This window comes from Quercus suber, unplaced genomic scaffold (assembly GCF_002906115.3).
Source record: "Quercus suber isolate HL8 unplaced genomic scaffold, Cork oak 2.0 scaffold_55, whole genome shotgun sequence".
NCBI lineage: Eukaryota > Viridiplantae > Streptophyta > Magnoliopsida > Fagales > Fagaceae > Quercus > Quercus suber.
In genome coordinates, this window is record NW_027069520.1 from 891,724 (window position 1) to 915,508 (window position 23,785).

Consider the following 23,785-nt stretch of genomic DNA (forward strand, 5'->3'; position numbering starts at 1 on the left):
GTATGAAATGTAATAAATAAGGAATAATTAATGAGATTATAATCAGAATATTAGCATTAATGAGTATTTATTTTTAACTATTAAATCTACTTAAATCCAATGATTTAGAAAATGTGTAACTCTTACATTAGATGTAACTTAGGCTCCGCTTGGGAGGAGGGAATGGAATGGAATGGAAAGGAATAAAAAGAATAATTTTAGAATATTCTTCCCTTCTCTTGTTTTGGAGTTTTAATGGAGGGAATGGAAAGTTCATTCCCTTGTTTGGGAGTTTAAGTGGGAGGAAATGGAATAGGTAGGAGGGAACACTCATTCCTTTCTATTCCCTTAAAATCTCAAATTTTCATTCCCCCCGAAATTTGGAGGAATTGGAGAGAATGGAATTAGATTTAATGATTTTTTTTACTAAAACTCCTAAAATACCCCTATATATTCAACCCTTTATTTTAAAACAGGGGTTTAATAGTAATATTGTCATAAAATGATTCCATTCCATTCCCTCCATGTTGCTCCCAAACAGGATTACTTACATTCCATTCATTTTCATTCCTTTCCATTCCTATATTTTAAAACATCCAAACAAGATTACTTAATTCCATTCCATTCCATTCTTTTCCATTCCTTTCCCTTACTTAAATACATTCCATTCCATTCCATTCCTTTCTATTCCCTTATGATTATCTTATTCCATTCAATTCCATTCCCTTATGAACTCCCAAGCGGAGCCTTAAACTCATCTCATATATAATATATAAAACTTTAATAAGGAACATGAAAAAGGCATGGAATGATTATAGATGAATATTATCAAATCAGAATATGCTTTATTAGATGGGATAAAAAAATTCTCCCAATTTTTTTCACCTCTTCCTCAGTTTCAAAGTCCGTTAAATTACTATGTGAGTCTCTCTACTTTAACTCTACTTCCATATTTTTTTAATGTTTAGAAATTTGGAATTTTTTTAATGTTTAAAGTTTTGGATTGTTTTTAATTATTGATTTCAAGGTTTCTTTGTGTGTATGGTTATGTTTTGTCGCAATTTCTACTCTCAATTTTAATTATTTTTTTAAAATTATAAATTTGGATAGTTTTTAATTTCTGAAATTGGGTTTTCTCGCGTAACATTATATATCAGGGTGATTGCTCGGTATTAAAGCACAAATATTAGTGCACTTTTATTCATATTTCGTGTAACATTAGGGTGTTAATTATATTTTTTTTTTTAATAATTAAGTTAGGGGATAAGATGTTGATATTAATTTTGTACTTATATTTAACCCAAAAAAAAAAATTGTACTTATAAATTGATTTATATAGACATTTTAGAGTGTTAAGAGTTTATAGAAAAGACATGACGCAGACATGTAATAATAATGGATAGAAAAAACACTGTTGACTAATAACTTTTCTTTATGTCATTTCCTTTATTAGGTCTACAAGGAAATTGTGTTACAGATTTTTTTTGCTGAATAGAAATTGTGTTATAGATAGTTGTTGGAGAAATTGAAAATTTTATGACTTTTAATGCCTGTTCCTTATTAGGCTAATGTTTTAAGCTTAAAGGACCTGGTGTCTGTTAGGCAAAAAGATTTTTGCATTTTGCATTCCATTTTTTTGTCTCAATTTTTTATTTATTTAAATCTAACTAAATTAATTTTTATTTAAAATAATTTAATTTTTATCTTTCTTTCTTTTTTTTTGTCACATATTTAACAAATAAATTATCAAAATTTATATATTTTGTCTCATATTTTAACAAATAAGCTAAACGAAATTAAACAAATGGTGTGTTATTAGTTCATGTGGGCTTTGCTATTTCTCCGTCATGATCACATTCACATTAAGCTAATGAGCTCCAAAAATACGATAGAAACTAAAGGATACACCAACTCAGAGTCCTTGACATACAATTTCATTTAAAAATAAAAATAATAAATAACAACAACAATAAGACATAAAGAGTACTTCATTTTTAAAAGATACCTTATAATATTATTTTTTTTATAAAGAAAGTGACTCTATTTCCCAAGCATTATCTCCTTCAAATCAGTATAGACACTTTAGATACTAAAAACCCCTTTAGGACCTCTTGCAAGTTGATTATTGACACTTGCATTTATTTCATCAGATTTCACCTAATTCTGGTAATGATATGGTGCTTGTATATTAGCCAGAGAACGCCATCTGCAAATTTCATTACTTTTAAACTATTCAAATATTTCTTATTTTTATATATGTGAGTCACTAAAATGACTCGCAAAAAAGTGCTAATATGATTCTTTGTGATCAAGAGTTATTCTTTTTATTTTTTGATTAAGTTTGACATGCTTTTGTAGTAAGGAGGAAAAGTAAACAAATGCCCTAGGTTAAAGAAATATTTTTTAATATTTTTTATGAAAAAATTAAAAAAAAAATTAATTTTTTAACAAGTTTTTATATTTTTCATAAAATTTTTATCAAATCTTTCTTAATATAGTGCATTAACCAAAAGCCACCAGCTACCTAGACCATTGTATTAAGAAGCCAATACTAATTCTAATTGGTTGGTGAAAAGTACCACATTACCCTTTTCAAAGTATCTAATAATTTTCCAAAGTGAAGGACTGTTTGTTCTCGGCTGTAGGTTAGGTCTTTGTCTTGCCTAGTGTGCCAAACGCGCTTCCTTTTTTTTTTCTTTATTTCTTTTTTTTTTTCAGATGGATAGTTTGACTTTTGCGGACTTTTTAATTATTTTTTTATTAAAAATAAATTTTACGATGCTATTTATATATTTAAAAATTATTTTATTACAATATTTTTTAATTTTTAATTTCAGATGGATAGTTTGACTTTTGCGGACTTTTTAATTATTTTTTTATTAAAAATAAATTTTACGATGCTATTTATATATTTAAAAATTATTTTATTACAATATTTTTTAATTTTTAATTCCAATTTTCAGTTTCCATCTATATTTAAACGGATCCCTATAGTCAAAATTGGCAACCCAAGTTGGACCGACTTCTAGACATCATGAGTACGACATTAACGATTGATGTATACAAGTCTCAGCATATGTAGAAGGAATTGTTTTCCAAGGGAGAGTAAGACAACAATGGGTGTGTTGAAAACTAAAGAACAATAGGGCTCAGTACTATCAAAAACAAGACAACGAACATGTGTTATCTCAAATCTCAATCAAGACATGTACACGATAAAAAAAAAAATGGAAAAAAAAGAAATGAAAATAAAAATAAAAATAAAAGATCACGCAACAAATACTGCCAGCTTTATAGTTACAATATTTTTCAGTTTTCAATTATATTTAAACGGATCTATATAGTCAAAATTAGCAACCCAAGTTGGACAGACTTCTAGACATCATGAGTACGACATTAATGATTGATGTATACAAGTCTTAGCATATGTGGAAGGAATAGTTTTCCAAGGGACAGTAAGACAACAATGGGTCTGTTGAAAACTAAAGAACAATAGGGTTCAGTACTATCAAAAACAAGACAACCAACATGTGTTATCTCAAATCTCAATCAAGACATGTACACAATAAATAAATAAATAAAAAAAAGGAAAATAAAAATAAAAGATCACGCAACAAATACTGCAAGCTTTATAGTTACTATATATGATGGCTAGTAGGTCCAGCATCAATTTGAAGGCAGACATGAATGGAGGATCTCCAAAAAAAAAAAAAAAAAAAAAAAATGGATATCAATATTTTTCAGAGGTAGAGGAGATTTAGACACAAAACCCAGGCCCAGTAACCTGCATCAAAGGAGTTCTTCACAGCCACATATATATTAAGGTCAGAAAACACTGGCAAAAAGCTTTCATTGACATCCAAAATCTGCCATGAGGTACCACCCATTGATGGTACACTAAAAATTATCTGAGCTTAAGGGGAGGTTATCCTGGGCTAATTGCAATCAACTTGGTTGCTTTTGCACAAGCCTCCTAGAATAAATATATACATACACATATATACACGCGCACACACACACACACACGAAGATCTACCTGTAGAGAGATGCAAGACTAATGTGATATCAGAAACATATATATCTTACATGAGTTCCCAATTTAGTAGGTTATGATAGTGGTAATTAAGGATGTTGAATGTGCAATAAAATCAATGAATTAAAGAAAAAAAGTACATATATAGAGGATGATGCTTACAAAGGATTGCAAGAGGCATTTACATATAAGCACTATCAATAATCATCACATTTGGGCCTGCGTGACTCCCCTCATGCCAAGTAGGAAGGTTGCCAACACTCTTTGACAAGCTTCATATATGGCATTCAGGGAGCCAGGCAAGCATAGCTAGGCATATCAACAGTAGACGAGTACTACTACCAGACTTGGTGTGGTCCCCTAAGTTTTGAGCTTCCCAAACCTGTAAAATCACCACAAAATTATGTAAGCATTTAGAATTACACCAAGTACAAAAACAATGGCAATTAAGAACATAAAATTCTTCTTGCCCTACCTTTAAAAATGGAAGAACAGAGTATTTAGTTAATAATAATGTTGAAAATATGAAATCACCAATAACTAAAACTGTTATTTTCAGGTATATATTGCTGACTTTATTAAATAAAGTGTTCCAGGACTTGGAAAACGTACCAGCTGATATGCAGAGAGAATAACAAAATTTGCAGATGGTAACAGCAGAATTTCAGAGAGAAAGCTGTGTGTAGCTCTTGCTTTCCCCAATATATTGTAGAACTATATATATATATATAGCATAATTAAGCTTTGATGAGCTTCCTAATAATATCATTTGTGTGGCCTTGAAGAGAGGCAAAGAGTAGCAGCTAGGAATGGATAGAGAGAGAGAGAGAGAGAGAGAGAGATGTAAAAGCAGAAGGGTAGAGGAGATAAGACAATAGAAAGCCCATAGATAGGAGAAGGACAGGTCCTATAGAAGGCAGCAGCCAAGGCCTCTTTCTAACAATAGTTCCATCGATAGAGCCAAAGCTGCCTGGGTTTTACAGGTAGCCTCCTTTGGATTTTCTTCACTCCCTCGGAAAAGGTGATCCCTCTTTCCCCATTTCAATAACTTCTGTGTCTTTTTTTTTTTTTTTTCCTAATTTCAATTATATTTATATACTGTGTATATGTTAATTTTCTTCTTGGAAATTAATTATTAAAATATTTTATTGGGTACTAAACTCTTTTAGGCTAGAGGAAATATCAGGAACCCTCTTATTTGATTCTTCGCCCATCAGAATTACTATTTTCATTTTTTTAATTTTTTTTTGTATCATATCAAAATAAAAAAAAATTTATTAGAAAGCATAATTTTGAGTTCATTTTTAATTTTATCAATATGTGTTTTTTACTCGATTTTGTAATGGACATAATAAATGATTAAAAGGGTTATGCAAAAAATAAATGATTAAAAGGGACTATTTGTTATATAAATAAAAATCTCCGGAGATGGAACATAGTTTATAAAAATAAGCAAACTTCGAGAAAGGTTATTGCAATTTACCATTTTCTTTTCTTTTAGCATTCATATTAGTGTAGTAATAAATTTAGTAATATGGTTTCACAAAAAACTATTTTATTTATCTTACTTTCTTATTTTATAAAACACTGTGGTTTTATTTTAACTTTCAACATAATAAAATAATATAAATAACACAATAAAATAATATATTCACTACAATAAAATAACATATTCACTGCAAAGTAACGTGAATACATAAATAAATAAATAAAGTTTAATATAAAGCAGTGTGAACACATAATTTAATCTTTTTTTTTTTTTAATAAGCTACCGTGCATAGCCACTTTTGGCTGTGCATGGTCCTATGGAGCCAAATTATTTGGTTTTGGTTTCACTAATGTAACCATAAATTTGTATTTGGTAATACTAAAAATATAGCAATTAATATAGCTTTTTAGCACCATTAATACTAATTTCCTCCTCTTCTTCTGCTTCTTCTTCTTCCTCTCTTTTTTTTTTTTTTTTTTTTTTTTTTTTTTTGTGCAGGGTTAAACCATTGAATTGTACACAACGCATTCATATGAAAATCCAACTTTTTATCAGTATATGAACATCTCTATACTTTTTTTTGTGGGAATAGTTAATAGTCGAAAGAAAGATGGAGACTTCTACCAAAAAAAAAAAGAAAGACGGAGACAATACCAGTGAATAAGACAAGGAAATAAAGTGTTCCACGCCTTGCGTTAGATGAGGTTGAGGTTGATTCTCCAACACTGAAGCTTAGTCATGTATGGACAAAGTCATCTATATCAACTTAATTGGGGTAAGGGACAAACAGAATCAACAAAATTCTACTCGATCAAAATGGGGCCTATTTTTGTTCAAAGGCTATGACTTATTACATCGAGTTTGTGAAAACAACGTCAGTAGTTTCACTGAATGAGCTAGGTTTTCCCCACCTTCTCCTCACCACAAAAGTAAATAGTTGGATCAGCAACGATTCATGTTAAATAATCTCCTTAATAATGATAAGTTGATTGTAATTAATATCTTTTCAATGCTGCCACTGGCATTATTATGATTGTGAACTAATGTCTCAACTTCCATTCGATTAATACATTGCTAACCCATTCTCAAAAAAAAAAAAAAAAAAAAAAAAAAAAAAAAAAAAACCATTGCCAATCTTTCTATTTGGAATAGATCATCCATAATATTATGTTTTGGACGTTGTTAGATTAGAAAAATAAAAATTTAATTGTAAAATGGACTTTTCATTTCAAGTAGAGTGGAGATAATTTTTTTTTTTTTTTTTAGAGAGAGAAGAGTGGAGAGAATCTCATTCCCAATGTTTCTTCATAATTTATCATCCCTTTGCCATTCTTCCATCAAAATTGGTTCCCTAGTAATCGATTCCATCATTTGGCATCATTAATAGCCATTGTTTTCTAAAACTTATTGAAGATAATTTTGTTCTCCCTAAAATTTAAAAAAAAATTCTAAAATTATTTTTCATATTTCTACCTCTACTAATATATCATTCTATTATTTTGATTGAGTTTGATTAATATTTTTCATTTATAATGTGGTTGATATTCTTTGAAATTATATTATAGTATGCTTTTTCTTTTTCTTTTTTGTACAACTTAACTTTTTAAGTTTCAAATAAATTATTCAAATTCTTCATTCTCTTAAAGGAGACTATCATGATAATCAAAACTCATAACAAGCTTATACTGAATATGTATAATTTATTCTCTAAATTTTATTGTAGATAATTTGTTCTTCCTAAAAATTAAACAATTTTGAAAAGTAATTTCAATCACTTTATTTTACATATATATAATTTTATAATTTTTTATATTTTTTATTGATATCATTATTCATTTTTGAAATGGTTCATATTCTTCTAACTATTGTTATTTTGCATTATATTTTCATAATTTCTTATTGTACAACTAAAATTTTAAAGTTTTAAAGTTATTATTGAAATTCTCATTCTTTTAAGGGGATTATTATGATAACCAAAAATTTGTATGATTATTTATGTAAAAAGTTGGAGAATGTGTAAAAATAATTTGGAAAACTAATTATGGGAAGATGATGATGAGTTGAGAGAGAGAAAAGATAATTGATTATAGAGAATGTGTGAACTAGAAAAAAAAAAATTTTGACATGTTGATCATGTGGTTCACCTGAAGCGCAACAATAAATTTTACGATTCAGCTTTAAGATATATAAATAGATTATTATAATTTGGATAATAAATATTCCAAATAAAAATAAAATTTTAAATAAATAATCATATACATTTTTTAATATAAATAATTAGCACACAGCTATAGATAATTAATACATGTATTTACTCATCAAGACCCCCTCCCTCCTTTTTTGTGATAGATATGATAGTATTTTAAACTTATGTCGTCCATTACATAATGATTTCCCTTTATCGTCATTTGTGTGTTTACCAATTGATTTTCAGTATAGGTGACGATTGAAGTCCAAATCTCTTATTTGACGATAAGAGACTTTATCAGTTGAGCTAATGAGAACCCACAACTTTTCAAGACCCTTTTAACTCAACCAGTTGTTATCTCCTAATGTCTCTAATAGAAACATCTATGATTCAAATCTCTTATTCCCCTTTGTAACTTGTAACATGTAACTATCAAATTGTCAAAAAATACATGTATATGTGCCACATGGAAAAAGTTTAGGCTATAACAGTTGAGGTACCTGTTTATATATATATATATATATATGTTACACCACCTAATAACTTTTAATTAAATGTGGATTTGTTAATTAAATGTGAATTTAAACAAATCCACTGTTAGACTAAATTTTCTTCTTATACTCTTTGTACTTGCAAAATTTTAAGATAATTTGAGATCAATAACTATGTCATTAATCAAATGTAAAAATTATAATTTTTTGTATTTCAAATTGTGCATAAAAGATGATTTTCTAGATCAAATAGAAAATAATATCCAATTGGAAGTGGTGGATTATTTTTAAAAAAATCCAATAAAAAGTTGTTAATTTGTGTAATGAAAAAAAATAAATCAATCGTGAGGTCTAGTCCTTGGATGTTATTAGGTGGGTATAAACAAAATATCTAGTGTGTTGGAAATATCCTATATCAGACTCTTATTTGATACACTAAATTAGATAGGCAGTTTGATTACTTTTTGATTGTCTAATAGTTGGGTGATGAGAAATTTAAACTTAAATATTATTGTTAAAAAAATCAATAAGTGCCATCTATGATGCACAAATGTTATTATATTGATCCAGGTTGGGTCATTTGGTAGACGAAGCTAGACAGCTGCTCAAGTTCTACAGGCCATTGGACGTAAAATTTGGCCCAAGAGAGACATACCAAGAGGCCCATTTTTGGGCTATACAGGCCCAATATGAATTATGTTAGGAACACAATTTTTGACACAATTTTGTACCACAACTTGCCACATGGTGAGTTATGATTGGTAAGAATATATTAGTGGGCCATGTGGGGATATATTCTTACCAATCACAATTTGTCATATTGTAAGTTGTGGCACAAAGTTGTATTAAAAGTTGCGTCCCTAGCATAATTTGCCCAATATTTATTGACCCAAGGATCTAGTTGGATCTCATTGACCAGCTTTTGCATTATGTAACCCAGGGAGGCTTTTTTTTAAAACATATTTTATTTTTATTTTATAAATTCAAGATTTGAGGACTTGAAGGCGAGGGAATTTAAATCGTTTTTATAAATATTTAAAAATGTTAATTAAACTATAAAATTTTTGGTAATCGATTCAATTTTATAAACTGAAAAAGGTTATATTTTGCTTAAAAAAAAGTTATTTTATTGGAAACAGGGATAAGCTCTTCTTTTATTGTTGATTCAACTCTTTTTGTTTATTTATTTCTTGCTAACTAAGGAATTTAAAAAAAAAAAAAAGAATTAAAGAAAAGGAATATTCATGACGAAAATCCAGGGATGTCATTGCATAGGTCACTGTATTTGGTGGTTGGAAGACGATAAAAGTGGCAGTGGAAAGGATTTGAAAGACTAATAGTATTGTTCGACGTGGCACTTTTAGTCGTATATGATTGGAGACTTGAAATACATTTTCTAACAGCAAAGTGGAAAATAGCACTAGACTTTTTTGCGTATTGCTAGCGAATTGGATTTTAATATTGTTGGAAACTGGAATTGACGAAGACTAGAGGGCGGAGCACTTGGATTAAGTCGGAGGGTTTCAGATTTTAAAAATTGATTAACTGAGACTCTACCGAGCCATACAAAGCCAGTGAAGGTTAAATAATTACTGCAATTTTTTAATTTTTTAGTAATTCAATTATTGCCACTTACATCAACGAAGATAGGAGATTTCAACCATAATACTTTTCATAAAGGTAAGATGGCTATGGTACCATAAATAATTGCACTTAGAGTCGCATAAAAAGTGATGTTAGGATATGTTATTAATTGATGTGTTAAATTTTAAATACAGAACAAAAAGATAATAATTATGAATTTACTAATTATGCTGTTGATGTAGCCTAAATCATATTTATTGTTATCTCAGTTTATTTTTTATACTAATGTACGAATAGTTTTAATTTGTGATTTTCTAGAGAGTTATTCAATTTATGGCTTGAGGAGATTTCTTTTATCTTTTCTTGGTCGGTGGCTGCCTTGACGTAAATAGTAAAATCATATTCATTGTCTCGTTAATTTGTAAGAAAACATCATAGTTTTAAGGTTATCCTAAACATACAGGCTAAGATTAAGAATTGCAAATAGCTCAAAAAAAAAAAAATAAATAATTATTGTCTTTCTTTTTAAAACAGGGTAGTAAGTATTTGTCCATTTATATCAGTCAAGGGCGTAGCCAGGAATAAATACTTGGGAGGGCCGGGTTGTAACAGATATATACTAAATATAATTCTTAATTTTATTGAATACAAAATTATCAACTTTCATATATCATCATATACTTGAACATGTTGGGAATTCAACCGAAATTCCAAACCTGTGAGAAACAAAAAATAGAGAAAACAAAATGCTAAAAGAAAAGCAATCACACGCACATTACAGTATTTACATGGTTTGGTAATATGCCTACGTCCCTGGAGTTGCAGAAATTTCACTATCATCAAAGAAAATTACAATGTGCAGCTACAATATGACTCAAAAATTAACCTGAAAAGAATTTTAAAAAATAAAATTCTAATTAGAAATTTTTTCCTTAATTATATGGATATTATTCATACTCAAGAAAAAATAAAATTTTCACTATAATTTAAACAATCAAACCCATCAATCATCATCATTCCTATTATTAAAATTTTCCTGTATTTTAATTTTTTTTAATACAACTTTAATTAATAATAACCCCTTAAAGGCTTAAACAAAAACAAAAATTAAACAAGGATTTGTACACAACATAAACCAAACAATTTAACAACTTCTACCGCCACATGATATCTAACTAATCAAAAATATGTAATATATCAAAATAATTTTACCTGTCTTCACAGAATCACAAAGTGCAAAAATGGGTGGGCCGTGTGGCAATGCTTATTTGCCTACAACTGTAGATATTCTTCCCTTCAAGACTCATCAGTCATCACAAACAAATTGAAACAATCTCCTTATCATTGGTTAGTGACCATCCAAGGCTTGATAGATAGACATTTCTTTCTTGCCTTTCCAAGTTCTTTACTTGAAAAAAGTGCTCACAGAATCCAACAAAAACAGCAACACGTAACTGCAATGGAAGCACCCTTTTCTATTTCATTTTGGTAATAAAAAAAAATAGCAATAACGAAACAAAAAACACCCTCTTTCTCTCTCTCTCTTTCTCTAACATTATTTTTATTTTTATTTTCAGAAAGCAGGAAAAAAAAAACATTTTCATGCTCGTAGAAAGGCACAATCTTTCTTCTGTGTTCTAAACCAACTGATCAATAAAACCCATTTCTCGTTTTCGTTTCTAGTCGTCAAAAAACATGGAGCTTCAGAGATCAATTATCTCCATCCCAATTCCTTCAATCATATATTTCTCTAAAAATTTATGAAAATATAAAAAGCATGTGAATATTTAGGTGTAGATAGTTGAGAAAATCAAAAAAATACACTGAAAATAGATGTAGGTCTAGTGCTTAAATAAGAGAAGAAAACTCACCACTTCACCAGGCAGTTACCAAGTTCCAAATCCTAAAATTTGACAATGAAATATACTGAGTGATTTGTTTTAGAAAGCAAGAAGAAAGAAAAAATTGGTCAGAATTTTTTTTTTTTTTGGGACTGGAGGACTGATGCTGCTGAGTTTTAGGGGCTGGTAGACAATACTGGGAAGTGTATCACAGAAGACAGAAAAGAAAAGAATAAGGGATTTTGTGGGGGACCATGGGGTGGGTTTTTGAGATGGAGAAGTTATGTGTTTGGATTTTAGTATTTAAATGTTTGTGGGCCAATTTTGTGTTTTATTTGGAGTATGAGAGGTTGGAAGCCCAGTAGAATAGAGGCCTAAACTATAATTGGGAGTGGGAGAAATATGGGGGGCCGGATGTCCAAGAGTGGGGGGCCCAAAAAAATTTTATACCTACTCTCTAGGAAATTTTTCTTTTTTTGCAGGGGCCACGGCCCCCCCAGGGGACAACGTGGCTCCGCCCCTGATATCAGTTGTTTTTGCGAATTCGAGAAGTGGACAACAAATATATCCTGCACATATAGTATACAAATAAATGTTTTACATATATAAATAAGCACTGTTTCTTTCTCTTCTCGTACTCATCATTATCATCCTCATCATCCTTCCACATAGGTAATGCAGTGAATGCCAAGAAGTTCTTGGGATGGTCAAATAAGCTTTGTGTGTGTGTGTGTTTTGGGGTTAAATTTATGTTGTAATAACTAGTATCTATCTTTTGGTGGAGCCAGCTTTGTTTTTTATCTGGTACTATGCAAGAATGGTTCTTTTTTCTCATGTTGACATTCGAGTAGAGTTGAGGAGTTTTGTGGTTGTATGGAAATTTCCTTGAAGGTTACTTCCACTCTTACTGGTAAACAGTTTCTAGATGACAAATAATTTCTCAGTAGGTTCCAAATGATAGTTGGAGCTGAATATTATGCAACTATTGCTTTCAAGTTTATTTCCATGAAAGTCGGTTTCTAAAGAAGTTCTTGGTCTTTCCTTGATTTTGACAAAGTCAGTGTTGACATCTATGTTATTGAAATTAATTCGACAGTGTTTTTTCATCTTTGTATCTGCTTCCACTTATTATCTCTCTGCCTTCTTAGTATAAGACACATGATTTCTGTACCAAGCTTTTGATCTATTTACATTTGATCTAATACAGATTGCTTTTTTTTCTGATTGGTTTTGTATACTTATACGGGTTGCTTTTCAGGTAGGGTTTTAAAGACAGTATATTGTTATTCTAATAGAATTAGAAATTTCCTAGTAAGCATAGTTGTTATACTCTTCGGATTTCTATTTTGTCTTGTGGAATATCTTGTATTGGTGATATTTGGGTATTGATATTTGTTTTTACTATATGTATCTGGTGGATTGATATGTGGCCCAGGGAATGTTGGGATTACAATTGTTTACCTCTGAGAAGTAAACACCAGAATTTCAGATACCTTTCGTAATTTTCTGTTTTTAGAGGTTTTGGAGTTTAATAGGATTGGCTTATTTATTTTTGATTGAAAATTTTGTATATGATTTTTTAATTTGTTTGAGGAATTGAATATCCCTTTTTGCAAAATGATTAGTAGCTCAAAGCTTGCAATTGAACAAAACTGATCAAATTTCAACATGTAGTTTGTGCCACAGTTAGAGGGCCTCTGCAGAAGAAGAGCGTTATCAAATTTTTAAAGCAGTAGTGAGTTGAGACATTAACATGGGAGGCAAATCATCTAAATCTGACAGTCCACGATACTGTTGCAACCATGATACTTCATATGGTTATGCTTCTCAATCAGACCTTGGCTCTTCATCCTCTTCTTATCCAAGAAATTACGCTGATTATGAAAGAAGAAGCAAGCTGCAGTCAAGGTACAAAAGAATTGGTGACAACTACCACTCTCTGGAACAGGTATTATGCATATGGAACTCCATGAAAAAGATATTTGCTTGTATTTTTCTAAGCTTGCTTCCAGGCCATTCTGATAACTGGAAAATTTGGAATGCCTATGCTGTGTAAGCACACACATGTTATACATTTCCATTGCTGATTATAATAATTAATAAATGCAGCATAGATCAGGAAATTGGATTACACTTATAAATCGTCATTGAAGAATCAAATACATAGAACTGATATTTGAATAATTAACTCTCTCTCCCTTGTTAATCATGGTAAAGAAAAACAATGCCTCCTCTAGTGGCTTTCACACTTTCTAGTCTATTATTATTGAAAAAAATTGAGGGCTTTTCTTGTCTCTCTTTCATGTACACTAAAAATGGTCAGAGAGTTGAGTTTAGTTGATAGTATTATACTATTCTTAATCTATGCACTACATTTCATACTCCTGACTCCTACTCTTAATGGTAATTGTAGATTGTAACTTTATATTTGATTATACATTTCATACTCCTGACTCCTACTCTTAAAGTTAGTTATCAATCTTGGATCCTAATATTTGATTATACATTATAGGTGACACAAGCTCTTCACCAAGCTGGTCTCGAATCTTCCAATCTTATTGTTGGCATTGATTTCACAAAGAGTAATGAGTGGACAGGCGCACGATCTTTCAACCATAGGAGCCTGCATCACCTTGGAGATCACTCAAATCCATACGAACAGGCAATATCAATAATTGGCAGGACGCTTTCAGCATTTGATGAGGATAACCTTATTCCTTGTTATGGCTTTGGAGATGGTCAGTATCAGTAAAACTTTCTGCTCAGATAGAAACATACATCACACATGCACAATCTCTCTGTTGTATGTGTCAATTTAGTGTAGTTCAACGCATAATAGTGTAAAATTTGTTATGCTTTTGCAGCAACTACACATGATCAAGAAGTTTTTAGTTTTCATCCAGATGAAAAACCTTGTAATGGATTTGAGGAAGTACTTTCTCGTTATCGAGAAATAGTGCCACAAGTACATCTAGCTGGTTGGTTGAATTACTTTCCCAATGTTGGTTTTTGTTTCACTTTCCTCCTGAGTAATTTCTATAGTTCAATTGTTCTATTCTGATATGACAGGTCCAACATCTTTTGCTCCAATCATCGAAACTGCAATTGGAATTGTTGACAATAGTGGTGGTCAGTATCATGTTCTTATGATCATTGCTGATGGACAGGTTAGTGACAGGACTTGAATATTTTCTTTTATCTGAATGCTACAATAGAAATTTCTTCTCTCAGAATTATTGGAAAGATTATAGTAAATTCAATTGATGTTGCGTCTGTTTTCATCTCCCCACTTCCCTATTTTGCTTTATGGTCTTCTTAAAATCATGTTCTTGATTTTAACATGATTTGCAAGGTAACAAGAAGTGTGAACACCCGTTATGGTAACTTTAGTCCTCAAGAGAGAAGTACCATCAATGCTATTGTGAAAGCGAGGTTGTAATACTATATTACTTGAGCACCTTATTTTAAGTGATATGTCTTCCACAAAATCTGAAGGCCTTATTATCCCTTTTGTAGTAATTATCCTTTGTCAATAGTTTTGGTTGGAGTTGGTGATGGACCATGGGACATGATGCATGAGTTTGATGATAACATTCCATCTAGGGCTTTTGATAATTTCCAGGTAAGAAACTGAATTGAGCAACTTATGCAACATTTCTAGCTAGGTTTTTACTCTGTCGTGACTTGTTTGATGCAGTTTGTAAATTTCACTGAAATCATGTTAAAGTACATCCCTGCATCCAAGAAAGAGACAGAGTTTGCTTTGGCTGCACTAATGGAGATACCATCACAATACAGAGCTACAATGGACCTGCAACTTCTGGGGTATTGTCACTACTGACTAGCACACACTTTCACATATGACATGTTAGTAAAAGAATGCTCAAATATTTTGAATGCTTACCTTCTTACTTTCTTGCAGCTGCCGAAAAGGAACTCCTCGGAGATTTCCACTCCCGCCTCCAGTTAGAAGCATTTCAGAAAATCCTTATCCAAAGTATATACAATCAAGCAGCAATGAACACAGCAATGAACGTTATAATGGACATAGCAATGAACACAACAACGGATTTACGTGGTCAAGCAGCATTGAACAAGAAAGTGGAATTCATTATGCTTATTCTACTCCATCATCAGAACATTCTCCACATAGCAGGGTAGGTTTCTGCTTTCTCTCTGCACTGACACACACATGTGACCTGTTTGTCTATGAAATAGTGAATTATAAAAAATAGATAAGTAAGATTTCAATTAACCTATAATCTTTAGTTCTGATTTATTGATAGTCCTTTTTTGCCATACAGAGTTGTCCTGTGTGCTTGTGGAGTAAGAAAGATCTTGCATTGGGATGCGGACATCAGGTAATCTAAAAATCAAAACTGGGATGACATCAATATTTTTTCTAATCAACTCTGGTTAATTGCTATTCTATCTTTATCTTTTGCAGACATGCTATGATTGTGGACAGGTCTTAACCTCTTGCCCAATTTGTCGAACTCACATAACAACAAGGATAAAGCTGTATGAGTAATGCATCTGGCCAAGCAACCATTCTCGGAATCGATGGAATGAAGATTGTTCAACTCTCTAAGCTTGTTTATCAAAGGGCCAAATGGGCATCTCAAATGATTTCCTTGGGTACTCAAAACATTTCTTATAAATAGTGTAACAATATGCTTTTTTTTCCCTGAAACAAAATTAGTGGTTCACCATTTGTCTATCAAAATACCGAATCTTTCTGAATTGATCATGAATAAAGATAACGATCCAGTTGAAATGGGATCATTTCAAAAGAACTTCAAATGAGGTCATTTGAGTCTCAGCATAATTTGGCTCGAGTCTTATTACACTCTTACTACACCCGTAACAGCCTTTTCAAGCTAATGAAGCAACATGAGAGCTTCCAAGTTGGATCAAGTTTTGAATATGAACCAGGGATCATCATGATTGAATGGTTCAAGAAAAGATTGCTAAAAGAGAGTTGGTTATAGGCCACAAGGGGATGGATTCTGTTGCAACTACGATCAAATTTTGACTGAATGACTATAAAATTACTTGGATACTTTCACATATAATAGGCAATGTTTGTTTTAGTCCCCTTAAAACACAACCAGATTAACATAGTTAATTAGCCAAGTGATGACTTGGTCAAATTATCAGATCTAGGTTCACACAAACATATCATATCAATGTAAAGTGCAAAAAATAAAGAACACAAAGATATGATGACCCAGAAAAACCAAACCAGTAAAAAATCTGGAAAGAATTTAACCTAGCTATCCTCAAGGTAAACCTGAATCCACTATGAAAAAATCGAAGTTTTACAATAGCAACTAAGACCACTAACATCCTATTGCTACCTCGTGTAGAAAATTTACTACTACGACCACGTGACAACTCTGAGACCACGGACTCCTTCTTTCTTGGATTCCCAACAAGTACAAGCACTCCTGCTTGTGTATTTTTAAGCTCTTGTTGCAGCAGCTAAATTAATCATCAAGCTATCGACATAATCTCTTTCTTGATAATCCTAAGCATGTGTGAAGACAACCACCTCTCAGATCTCACAAAAGATTCACACACACAGCAAGTAGAGCAACCACAAAAACGTGGCTAGGGTTTTCCTTTTATACCTAGGACAAAACATAAAACCCTACACGTCATATGAACTTAGCGCTGAATTGAAAATTCTGCAAAAAAAATAATCTACACGACTTTCGATCAAGTCTAATTCTCGATCGATCAAGCCAGACAGAATTGCACACTCAATTCTGCAGTAACTCGATTCCAACTTTACATAAACTACTTATACTTTGAGCAAGTCTAAACAAGACTAAAAACTGTTTTGATCATGGTTTGCCAACATATAAAATAAAATTCTAATACATTAGCTCCTAATTACTTAGAACCTAACAGGCAACATTGGAAACATCTCCATTTAGGGATTATTAAAAGTTATTGGAAGAAAATCTCCATTTGAGTTTCACTACCGGAGAAATCAGATGGTTTATGGACCTATATGTGATCCTCATATCACAAATTCCACCCATTTTTGCATGAAAAGGGGTCGAACAAGCAAAACAGTCCATCTACAATTCATGCCACACGATTAAAACCTTACAAAGACCTTGGAAAGAGGAAACTGGATTGTTGACATGAAGATTACCCTCTTGACAGACCTTACACTTCAATATCTATTGACTTAACCCGGTGAGTACTTAGAAGTTAGAACAAAAACAGAATAATGCAATTTTCAACTACCAAATGGCCTTTCATTTTTACAAATTGATTTAGAAAATGCAGTTTGTGAAACTGATAGTCATTATAAATATAGTTCCCAACCACTTGACTACCTATTTTACATTAGAGTGTCAAAATCTTGGGGTTTTAAATTCTAACTAGGATATTATTATTATTATTATTATTATTATTATTATTATTATTAGTTTAGCAAAAAAAATTATTATTATTATTAGTAAAAAAAAAAAAAAAAAGGATATTTTCTTTAAATACTAGATTTATAAATGCTTGTGAACTTTCTATAAAGTTTCAAAGATAAAAGTAAGAAATCTTTTAGCCTACTGATGTGTTCAGTTCATAATTTCATGGAAAATTCTTAGGTAGTTCCGAAGTATAGTGAAATGGTGCTCCCTCCTCTCACATTCATCATAGACCTCACCATAAATTTAATGAACAGACCCCACCATAAATATGACCCAGGAGTACCTAAGAATTACTTTAATTTCATATAGCCAACTAGTACAATCAAGACAGAAATGTTTGGCTTATGTGAATTGACCAGTCAAAAATATCCTATTACCATTTTTAGTACTTACAAGTTACAATATATTTATATTTGTTAAAGGATTTTACTAATGTATGTCTTAAGGGCACACAATAGTAACCCAATTTTGGAAAAAGTTTATTGGGAATTGAAAAAGTTTTGACAATTTTTTTAATTCCTAATAAAACTTTTTCAAAAACAGATTTGTTAATATGTGCTTTAAGAGCACACATTAACCGGACCCTTTGTTAAAATTGAATGACATCTGAAAGGATGGGGCTCAATTCTTACAATCTGAAACAAAAGATACCGCCAAACTTAGTCAATAATGGTAGACGCGGTTTATGTATACTGTGAGCCAAGGATTCTTACATGGACCAAAGGACAATATGTGCATATGTTAGGATAGATGAGCATCACAGGCTTAGATGAGGGAGAGACGGTGCAGAATCCATTCCCTTTGGCTAAAATAATTTCCAAAAGGGGTGACACTCTTATAAATAACATGAAAGAGTGCAATGATGTCATACAACAGTTGGTCATTCAATTTGAGCTCGGTAAAGATGGTGAGAAAGGAAAAATTAGTGATTGCTCTTGCATGGCTGCTGCTAATGGCATCCATTATTATGTCAGCAAATGCAATGGTAGGTGCTCGCCTCAATAAAGTTGAGCATATGGTTCATCCCCAAGGTAAAGTTGAGCCATTAATTCTACTTGCTCAAGATTTTTTGTTATACCTAACAACTTGTACTTTAACCATGACTTGTGCCACTGCATGTGATATAACACATAATCATGATATTTGAAGGTTGTCGCTGCTGCTGGTTCATTTGGAAGCCTGTAATCCGCTGTGGAAAAGTATGTTGTGAAGACGGATGTTGCACTCAAACTTGACGCATAAGCATCAGGGTTGTCTTGTTTATGTGTTGGTAGAAGGTACGCTTGTCCTAATAGATTGGGGCTGATGCTTATCAAATAAAAAGATCGAATAAATAAGTGTTGTTGAAATACCATCATGCAAGTTCTAACCTCTGTTTTATTTAAAGAGGAGGTTTTCTGTGAGTAGTTATAGAATTGACTTATGCATTCAACAATAAGCCTTTGCCTTTAATGGATGTCTTATGCAAAGAGATACATTTGAGTCAGTTGAAATGCCATAATGCACTGCAGAACCGTGGTCCATCAGTTCACAAATCTACGGCCCGTTTAGCTTCTTGGTGTCATATAATCACAAATCATGCTTCAAAATGAAGAATGTAGTTCCATTGCAATTCTAAATATCCAATAGACTAGTATATCCATTTGAAATAAAAGAGAGCCAGTGTGGATATAAATTATATTTAAATAGTTCACTACATAAGCTTTTACTCTGTTTCTTACATGATGATAAATAAGTCAATCAAATATCTGGAATAATTTTGGACATCTCTAGATAACAATCGTATTCTATCACCTAAGTTTAGCATCATAGTATCAGAAGGGGGACTGAGAAAAACCCACTAAAGAAACCTTTTTTCATGCTGCAAAAACCCAAAACCCCCACAGGATCAAAAACCAAAGAATAAGCCACCTACAATTTGGTCGATAGCTTGATAAACTAACATCGGTGAGGCCCACAACAAACCTACAATCCCCAACAGAAGGGTCTAGGAAGGTGACCATACCAAGCCCATCAAAATCACAGCTCTGTGAATTCTGCATTTGCAGCTGATAGTAACTGTTGAATGCGTATGAGATATTTCCCTTTGCTCCAATGGCATTACATGATCCCCCATAGTTAAGTGTAGTACAATCTGCAACACTACAGGCAAGTTTCATGTGGTTCGTCACCTCTGACAAATCTGTAGATGGGTTTGCCACACACCATCTAGATGGAAGATATTGAACATTCCTTGCATTCTTTAAAAACCTGTTGCCCGAACCAAGGTTTAGCGCATATTTCGCTTGGCCATCAAAGGAAAAAATACCCCAATGCCTCTCAAAGTTTCCTGGAAGTACACTCTTTGCCCCTTCATCAAGGAGACTGAAAAGGTAAATATCCACTGGAGGGACACCAGGCCTCAGCGGGGTTCCTTTGTTACTCAGAACATGATTTATGAGCCCTTGATTAAAAACCCTTGCTGCAGTGAGATTTGCACCAATGGCTCCATCTGTAGGCCAACCTACTTCCCCAATAACTATGGGCATCTGACCATATCCAAGTTTGCTTAGAGCTGCAACTAAAGTGTCAAAATTCCCATCAAATGCATTGTAGTAAACATTGGGCCCATCCGTAATAGCATGAGTAGTCCCCTCGAAAAATGCATACTCTTGTGGAAAATCAGTGTTCGCATAGAGACTTAGAAATGGGTAAATATTGACTACAAATGGGGAACCATTTGAGTTGAGGAATGAAACAATTTGAGTGATAATTTGAGTCAGTTCAGGTCGGAATGCCCCTTGAGAAGGAAGGGTGGATTCATATGCATCAGCATTGCAAGGTACCACCAACTTTACATAGCCTGCAAGATTAGCTTTGGCTAAGGACTGTTGAAGGTTGAGCAATGCGGGCATGACATAGGACTCATATTGACCTGCATAACTAGAAAGGAAGGGCTCATTTCCTACTGCAACATACCTGTCATGAAACAGTAATAAATGAATAGCTTGCTCAAAAATTCAAAATTTAGAACCCCTAATACATAGAGAAATTTACTGAGACATCTAAACTGCTGAAAATTTTGAAAAATAATTATGAGATATCAAAATTTAAAGTTAAGAAAAATATTAAATATCTGGTGCGAGTTCCCTTTTAGAAAAGAAGTGCGCTGTGAAATTTTTCGAAGAATCAAACCTACCGCTATCAAGCTTTTTGACAATGATATGTCAGAACTAGGCTCTAGTATTACAACAGGAAGATATGGTGTATTACCAAACTTGAGGATTAATTGTATCGCTAGCCTCCAAGGAGGTTCAGATTTATCATAAATCAAGTCCCTACCTTTCTTCTCAAAATATCAATAACAATAATTCAAATCCCTACCTTACAAATGTGAATACATTATGCATTTAAAAAGTGTTTACATGAGTCAATTTATTGGTACCACCTAAATGAGCTGAAAAATGCATCAGCTCAATAAGTTGATCTCAATTATTAAATGCTTTGAACAAGAAACTGGTTTGCAGGATAGAACTCTTGGGAGGAAGATAATAAGCATTGCAAATCTAACCCATTTTGATTTTGACTGTAAATCAATAAGTTCTAAAAATACTGTCAATCACTACCACAAGGTAAAGGCTGAGCAAGCCATTGAAATTCAGAGCTTTCATAGGAAAGAGCCTGGCAGCATAGAACTATGCATCAAAAGTTAGCATAGAAAGTAGGCTGCTTAAGTGGAGACAGACATCAATTAGACTTATCCACAGGTCAAGCTTCATTTTTATTTGGTTAATATAGCCAATTCATGATCATGATAAGCTTCATGCCAAAATTCCCAAATTATTCACAAAATTTTAAGTGTGTCTGTTTTATTTTTTTCCCCTCTCAAGAAGTATACCTGTTTTCATTAACAAGTTATGACCTGAATATGTTTGTAATAATTTAACTACAGTTCTTAAAAAAAAGGCAATAATTCTAACTATGGGTCAATCTTCAATGATGCAATAAGAACCACATTACCAATAATTTTACTACCTGTCACTATAATTCTATAGTAACTAATTGTAAAAAAAATCAAATAAAAAAAAATTTTGGCAAAATAACATTTACTTCTATTACAGAATTTCCTACAATGATAGTTAGAAATTGAAACCTGACTCTCAAATATATCACCTTTTTTTTTTTTGGCCCCTTCTTTGGGGTACTATTTTAATTTGATTAGAAATAATCTCAGCCTAATACAACTAGTGTGCTTTGTTGGATTGAGTTGATTCTTGTAAACAAAAACGTAAGATCCAAAAAATTTCTTTCTTTTCTCACTTTCCTCCTTCTTTGCCAAACAAAGAACACATACACCCCAAAAAAAAAAAAAAAAAAAAAAAAAAAGGGAAGAAGAAGAAGAAGAAGCACTTGAAGGATATACAAACCTGATATCAACGCCACCTTTAACTATATATCTGGACACATTCTGGCGAACCCACAAATCGGAGGCCATAGTGGATGAGCTCAATGTGGCCAGCATATCATTGGAGATTCCAACCATGACTTGAATCCCAGACCCCATGAGAGCATTAAGGGCACCTGGGTCTGCATCAAAAAGCTTAACTTTTTGTACCTTGTTCTCTTTTAGGAGATCCACCACTGTGGTAGGTTTCAGCTTGTGGAATGACAAGGTCCCCCAGTTCACTCCTATGGCTGATTCTGCTTTCAGAGATGAGTTTATAAGTATGAGAGAAATAAAAGCAGCAACTCTGAATCTAGGCAATGACAACATCTTTGTCTGACAAAGGAGTTTGCTGCTGGGTTCCAAAAAAGAAAAATAAAAACCATTCAGTCATTCATACACATACATTGGAGTTTTTGTCTGAAAGTGAGTTATTTCCTTTGCCCACAAAGAAAGAAAGAAAAAAAAAAACAACCTTTTGTTTGTGTTTGTTGTTGGTTGGTGAAATGAGAATGAGTTTATGAGAGTGAATGAGGAAATGGGCGGAAGTGCCTTTGAAAGAAACTGTGTCAGTGTCTAACCGTTTATGGAAGAGTAAAGATTAAGCTCCCTTTAGAGATCTTTATTATCATTATGAGTTTTACTTCAATTTGATGATGATGTACAAGCCAATAGTAAGGAAATGACCAGAACACCCTTCCTCCAGTGATAAGGGATGGGAGTCGCCTTTGCCACTTGCTCCAATCACATCACAGTATGCTAGCTTGTTCTTTTGGGAAGGGACCCTTTTTAAAGATCTTTTCGGAAAATGTAATGCAAACACACCTAAAGAAAGAAGAATGTGTTATGTATAAATGATGTGACATAGTAATGACCACCTAATGACATTAGTCAAGTGATATAAATAATAGTTTATTCTTCAAAATTTACACGTTAGCAAAAATGTTTAGGTATCCTTGAAGGGAAAATTTTGCTCCTTTCATTTACATATATGGTAGATTCTGTTATAAATTTAATAAGTTAATTCTACCATAAATGTGAAATAAGGAAACATTATTTCTTCTTATTAGAGCATCCGGCATAATTTATGTCATTTTGTCACACCAAAGGCTTACTTTATTATTTTATCAAATTATTTTACATCTCATTTATCAGATGTTTTATCATTTAATTCTATACATTAAAATAATATTTACTACACATTAAAATAATATTTACATTTCATCAAACACAATCAAAAGCCACCACCACACAACCACCATCTTCATCCACAACCCAAAACCACAAACACCAAATCGGAAGCCATAGCCCACC

At 32.2% G+C, this 23,785-nt stretch overlaps 2 protein-coding genes and 2 long non-coding RNA genes across 10 annotated transcripts; 2 read left to right on the forward strand and 2 right to left on the reverse strand.

Annotated features, from left to right (window-relative positions):
* Positions 1-4,068: 4,068 nt before the first annotated feature.
* On the reverse strand, positions 4,069-5,066 carry LOC111985490 (uncharacterized). Its single transcript, XR_002880043.2, has 2 exons — positions 4,625-5,066; positions 4,069-4,394 (listed from the first exon to the last, which is right to left on the reverse strand). It is a non-coding gene; the product is annotated as an uncharacterized LOC111985490 (long non-coding RNA).
* Positions 5,067-9,767: 4,701 nt separating this feature from the next.
* LOC111985502 (E3 ubiquitin-protein ligase RGLG3) lies at positions 9,768-16,401 on the forward strand. 5 transcript variants are annotated; one of them, XM_065772204.1, is made up of 11 exons: positions 9,768-9,860; positions 13,280-13,553; positions 14,118-14,343; positions 14,470-14,583; positions 14,675-14,772; positions 14,958-15,037; positions 15,122-15,227; positions 15,303-15,430; positions 15,528-15,762; positions 15,910-15,966; positions 16,053-16,401. In XM_065772204.1, the coding sequence occupies exons 2-11, from the start codon at positions 13,359-13,361 to the stop codon at positions 16,134-16,136; spliced, it is 1,323 nt and encodes a 440-aa protein (XP_065628276.1). In that variant the 5' UTR covers positions 9,768-9,860; positions 13,280-13,358; the 3' UTR covers positions 16,137-16,401. The 5 variants fall into 5 exon arrangements, with proteins under 5 accessions (XP_065628276.1, XP_023872919.2, XP_023872920.2 ...); XM_024017151.2 differs by lacking the exon at positions 9,768-9,860 and adding an exon at positions 12,105-12,277; XM_024017152.2 differs by lacking the exon at positions 9,768-9,860 and adding an exon at positions 12,105-12,277 and having other exon boundaries at positions 13,292-13,553.
* Positions 16,402-18,658: 2,257 nt separating this feature from the next.
* Positions 18,659-19,869, forward strand: LOC136067012 (uncharacterized). Its single transcript, XR_010628545.1, has 2 exons — positions 18,659-19,079; positions 19,198-19,869. It is a non-coding gene; the product is annotated as an uncharacterized LOC136067012 (long non-coding RNA).
* Positions 19,691-23,125, reverse strand: LOC111985489 (glucan endo-1,3-beta-glucosidase 6). 3 transcript variants are annotated; one of them, XM_065772205.1, is made up of 3 exons: positions 22,947-23,125; positions 22,455-22,823; positions 19,691-21,006 (listed from the first exon to the last, which is right to left on the reverse strand). In XM_065772205.1, the coding sequence occupies exons 2-3, from the start codon at positions 22,799-22,801 to the stop codon at positions 19,905-19,907; spliced, it is 1,449 nt and encodes a 482-aa protein (XP_065628277.1). In that variant the 5' UTR covers positions 22,802-22,823; positions 22,947-23,125; the 3' UTR covers positions 19,691-19,904. The 3 variants fall into 3 exon arrangements, with proteins under 3 accessions (XP_065628277.1, XP_065628278.1, XP_023872904.1); XM_065772206.1 differs by having other exon boundaries at positions 22,455-22,728; positions 22,947-23,120; XM_024017136.2 differs by having other exon boundaries at positions 22,455-22,728; positions 22,878-23,120.
* Between the last annotated feature and the right edge of the window lie 660 nt (positions 23,126-23,785).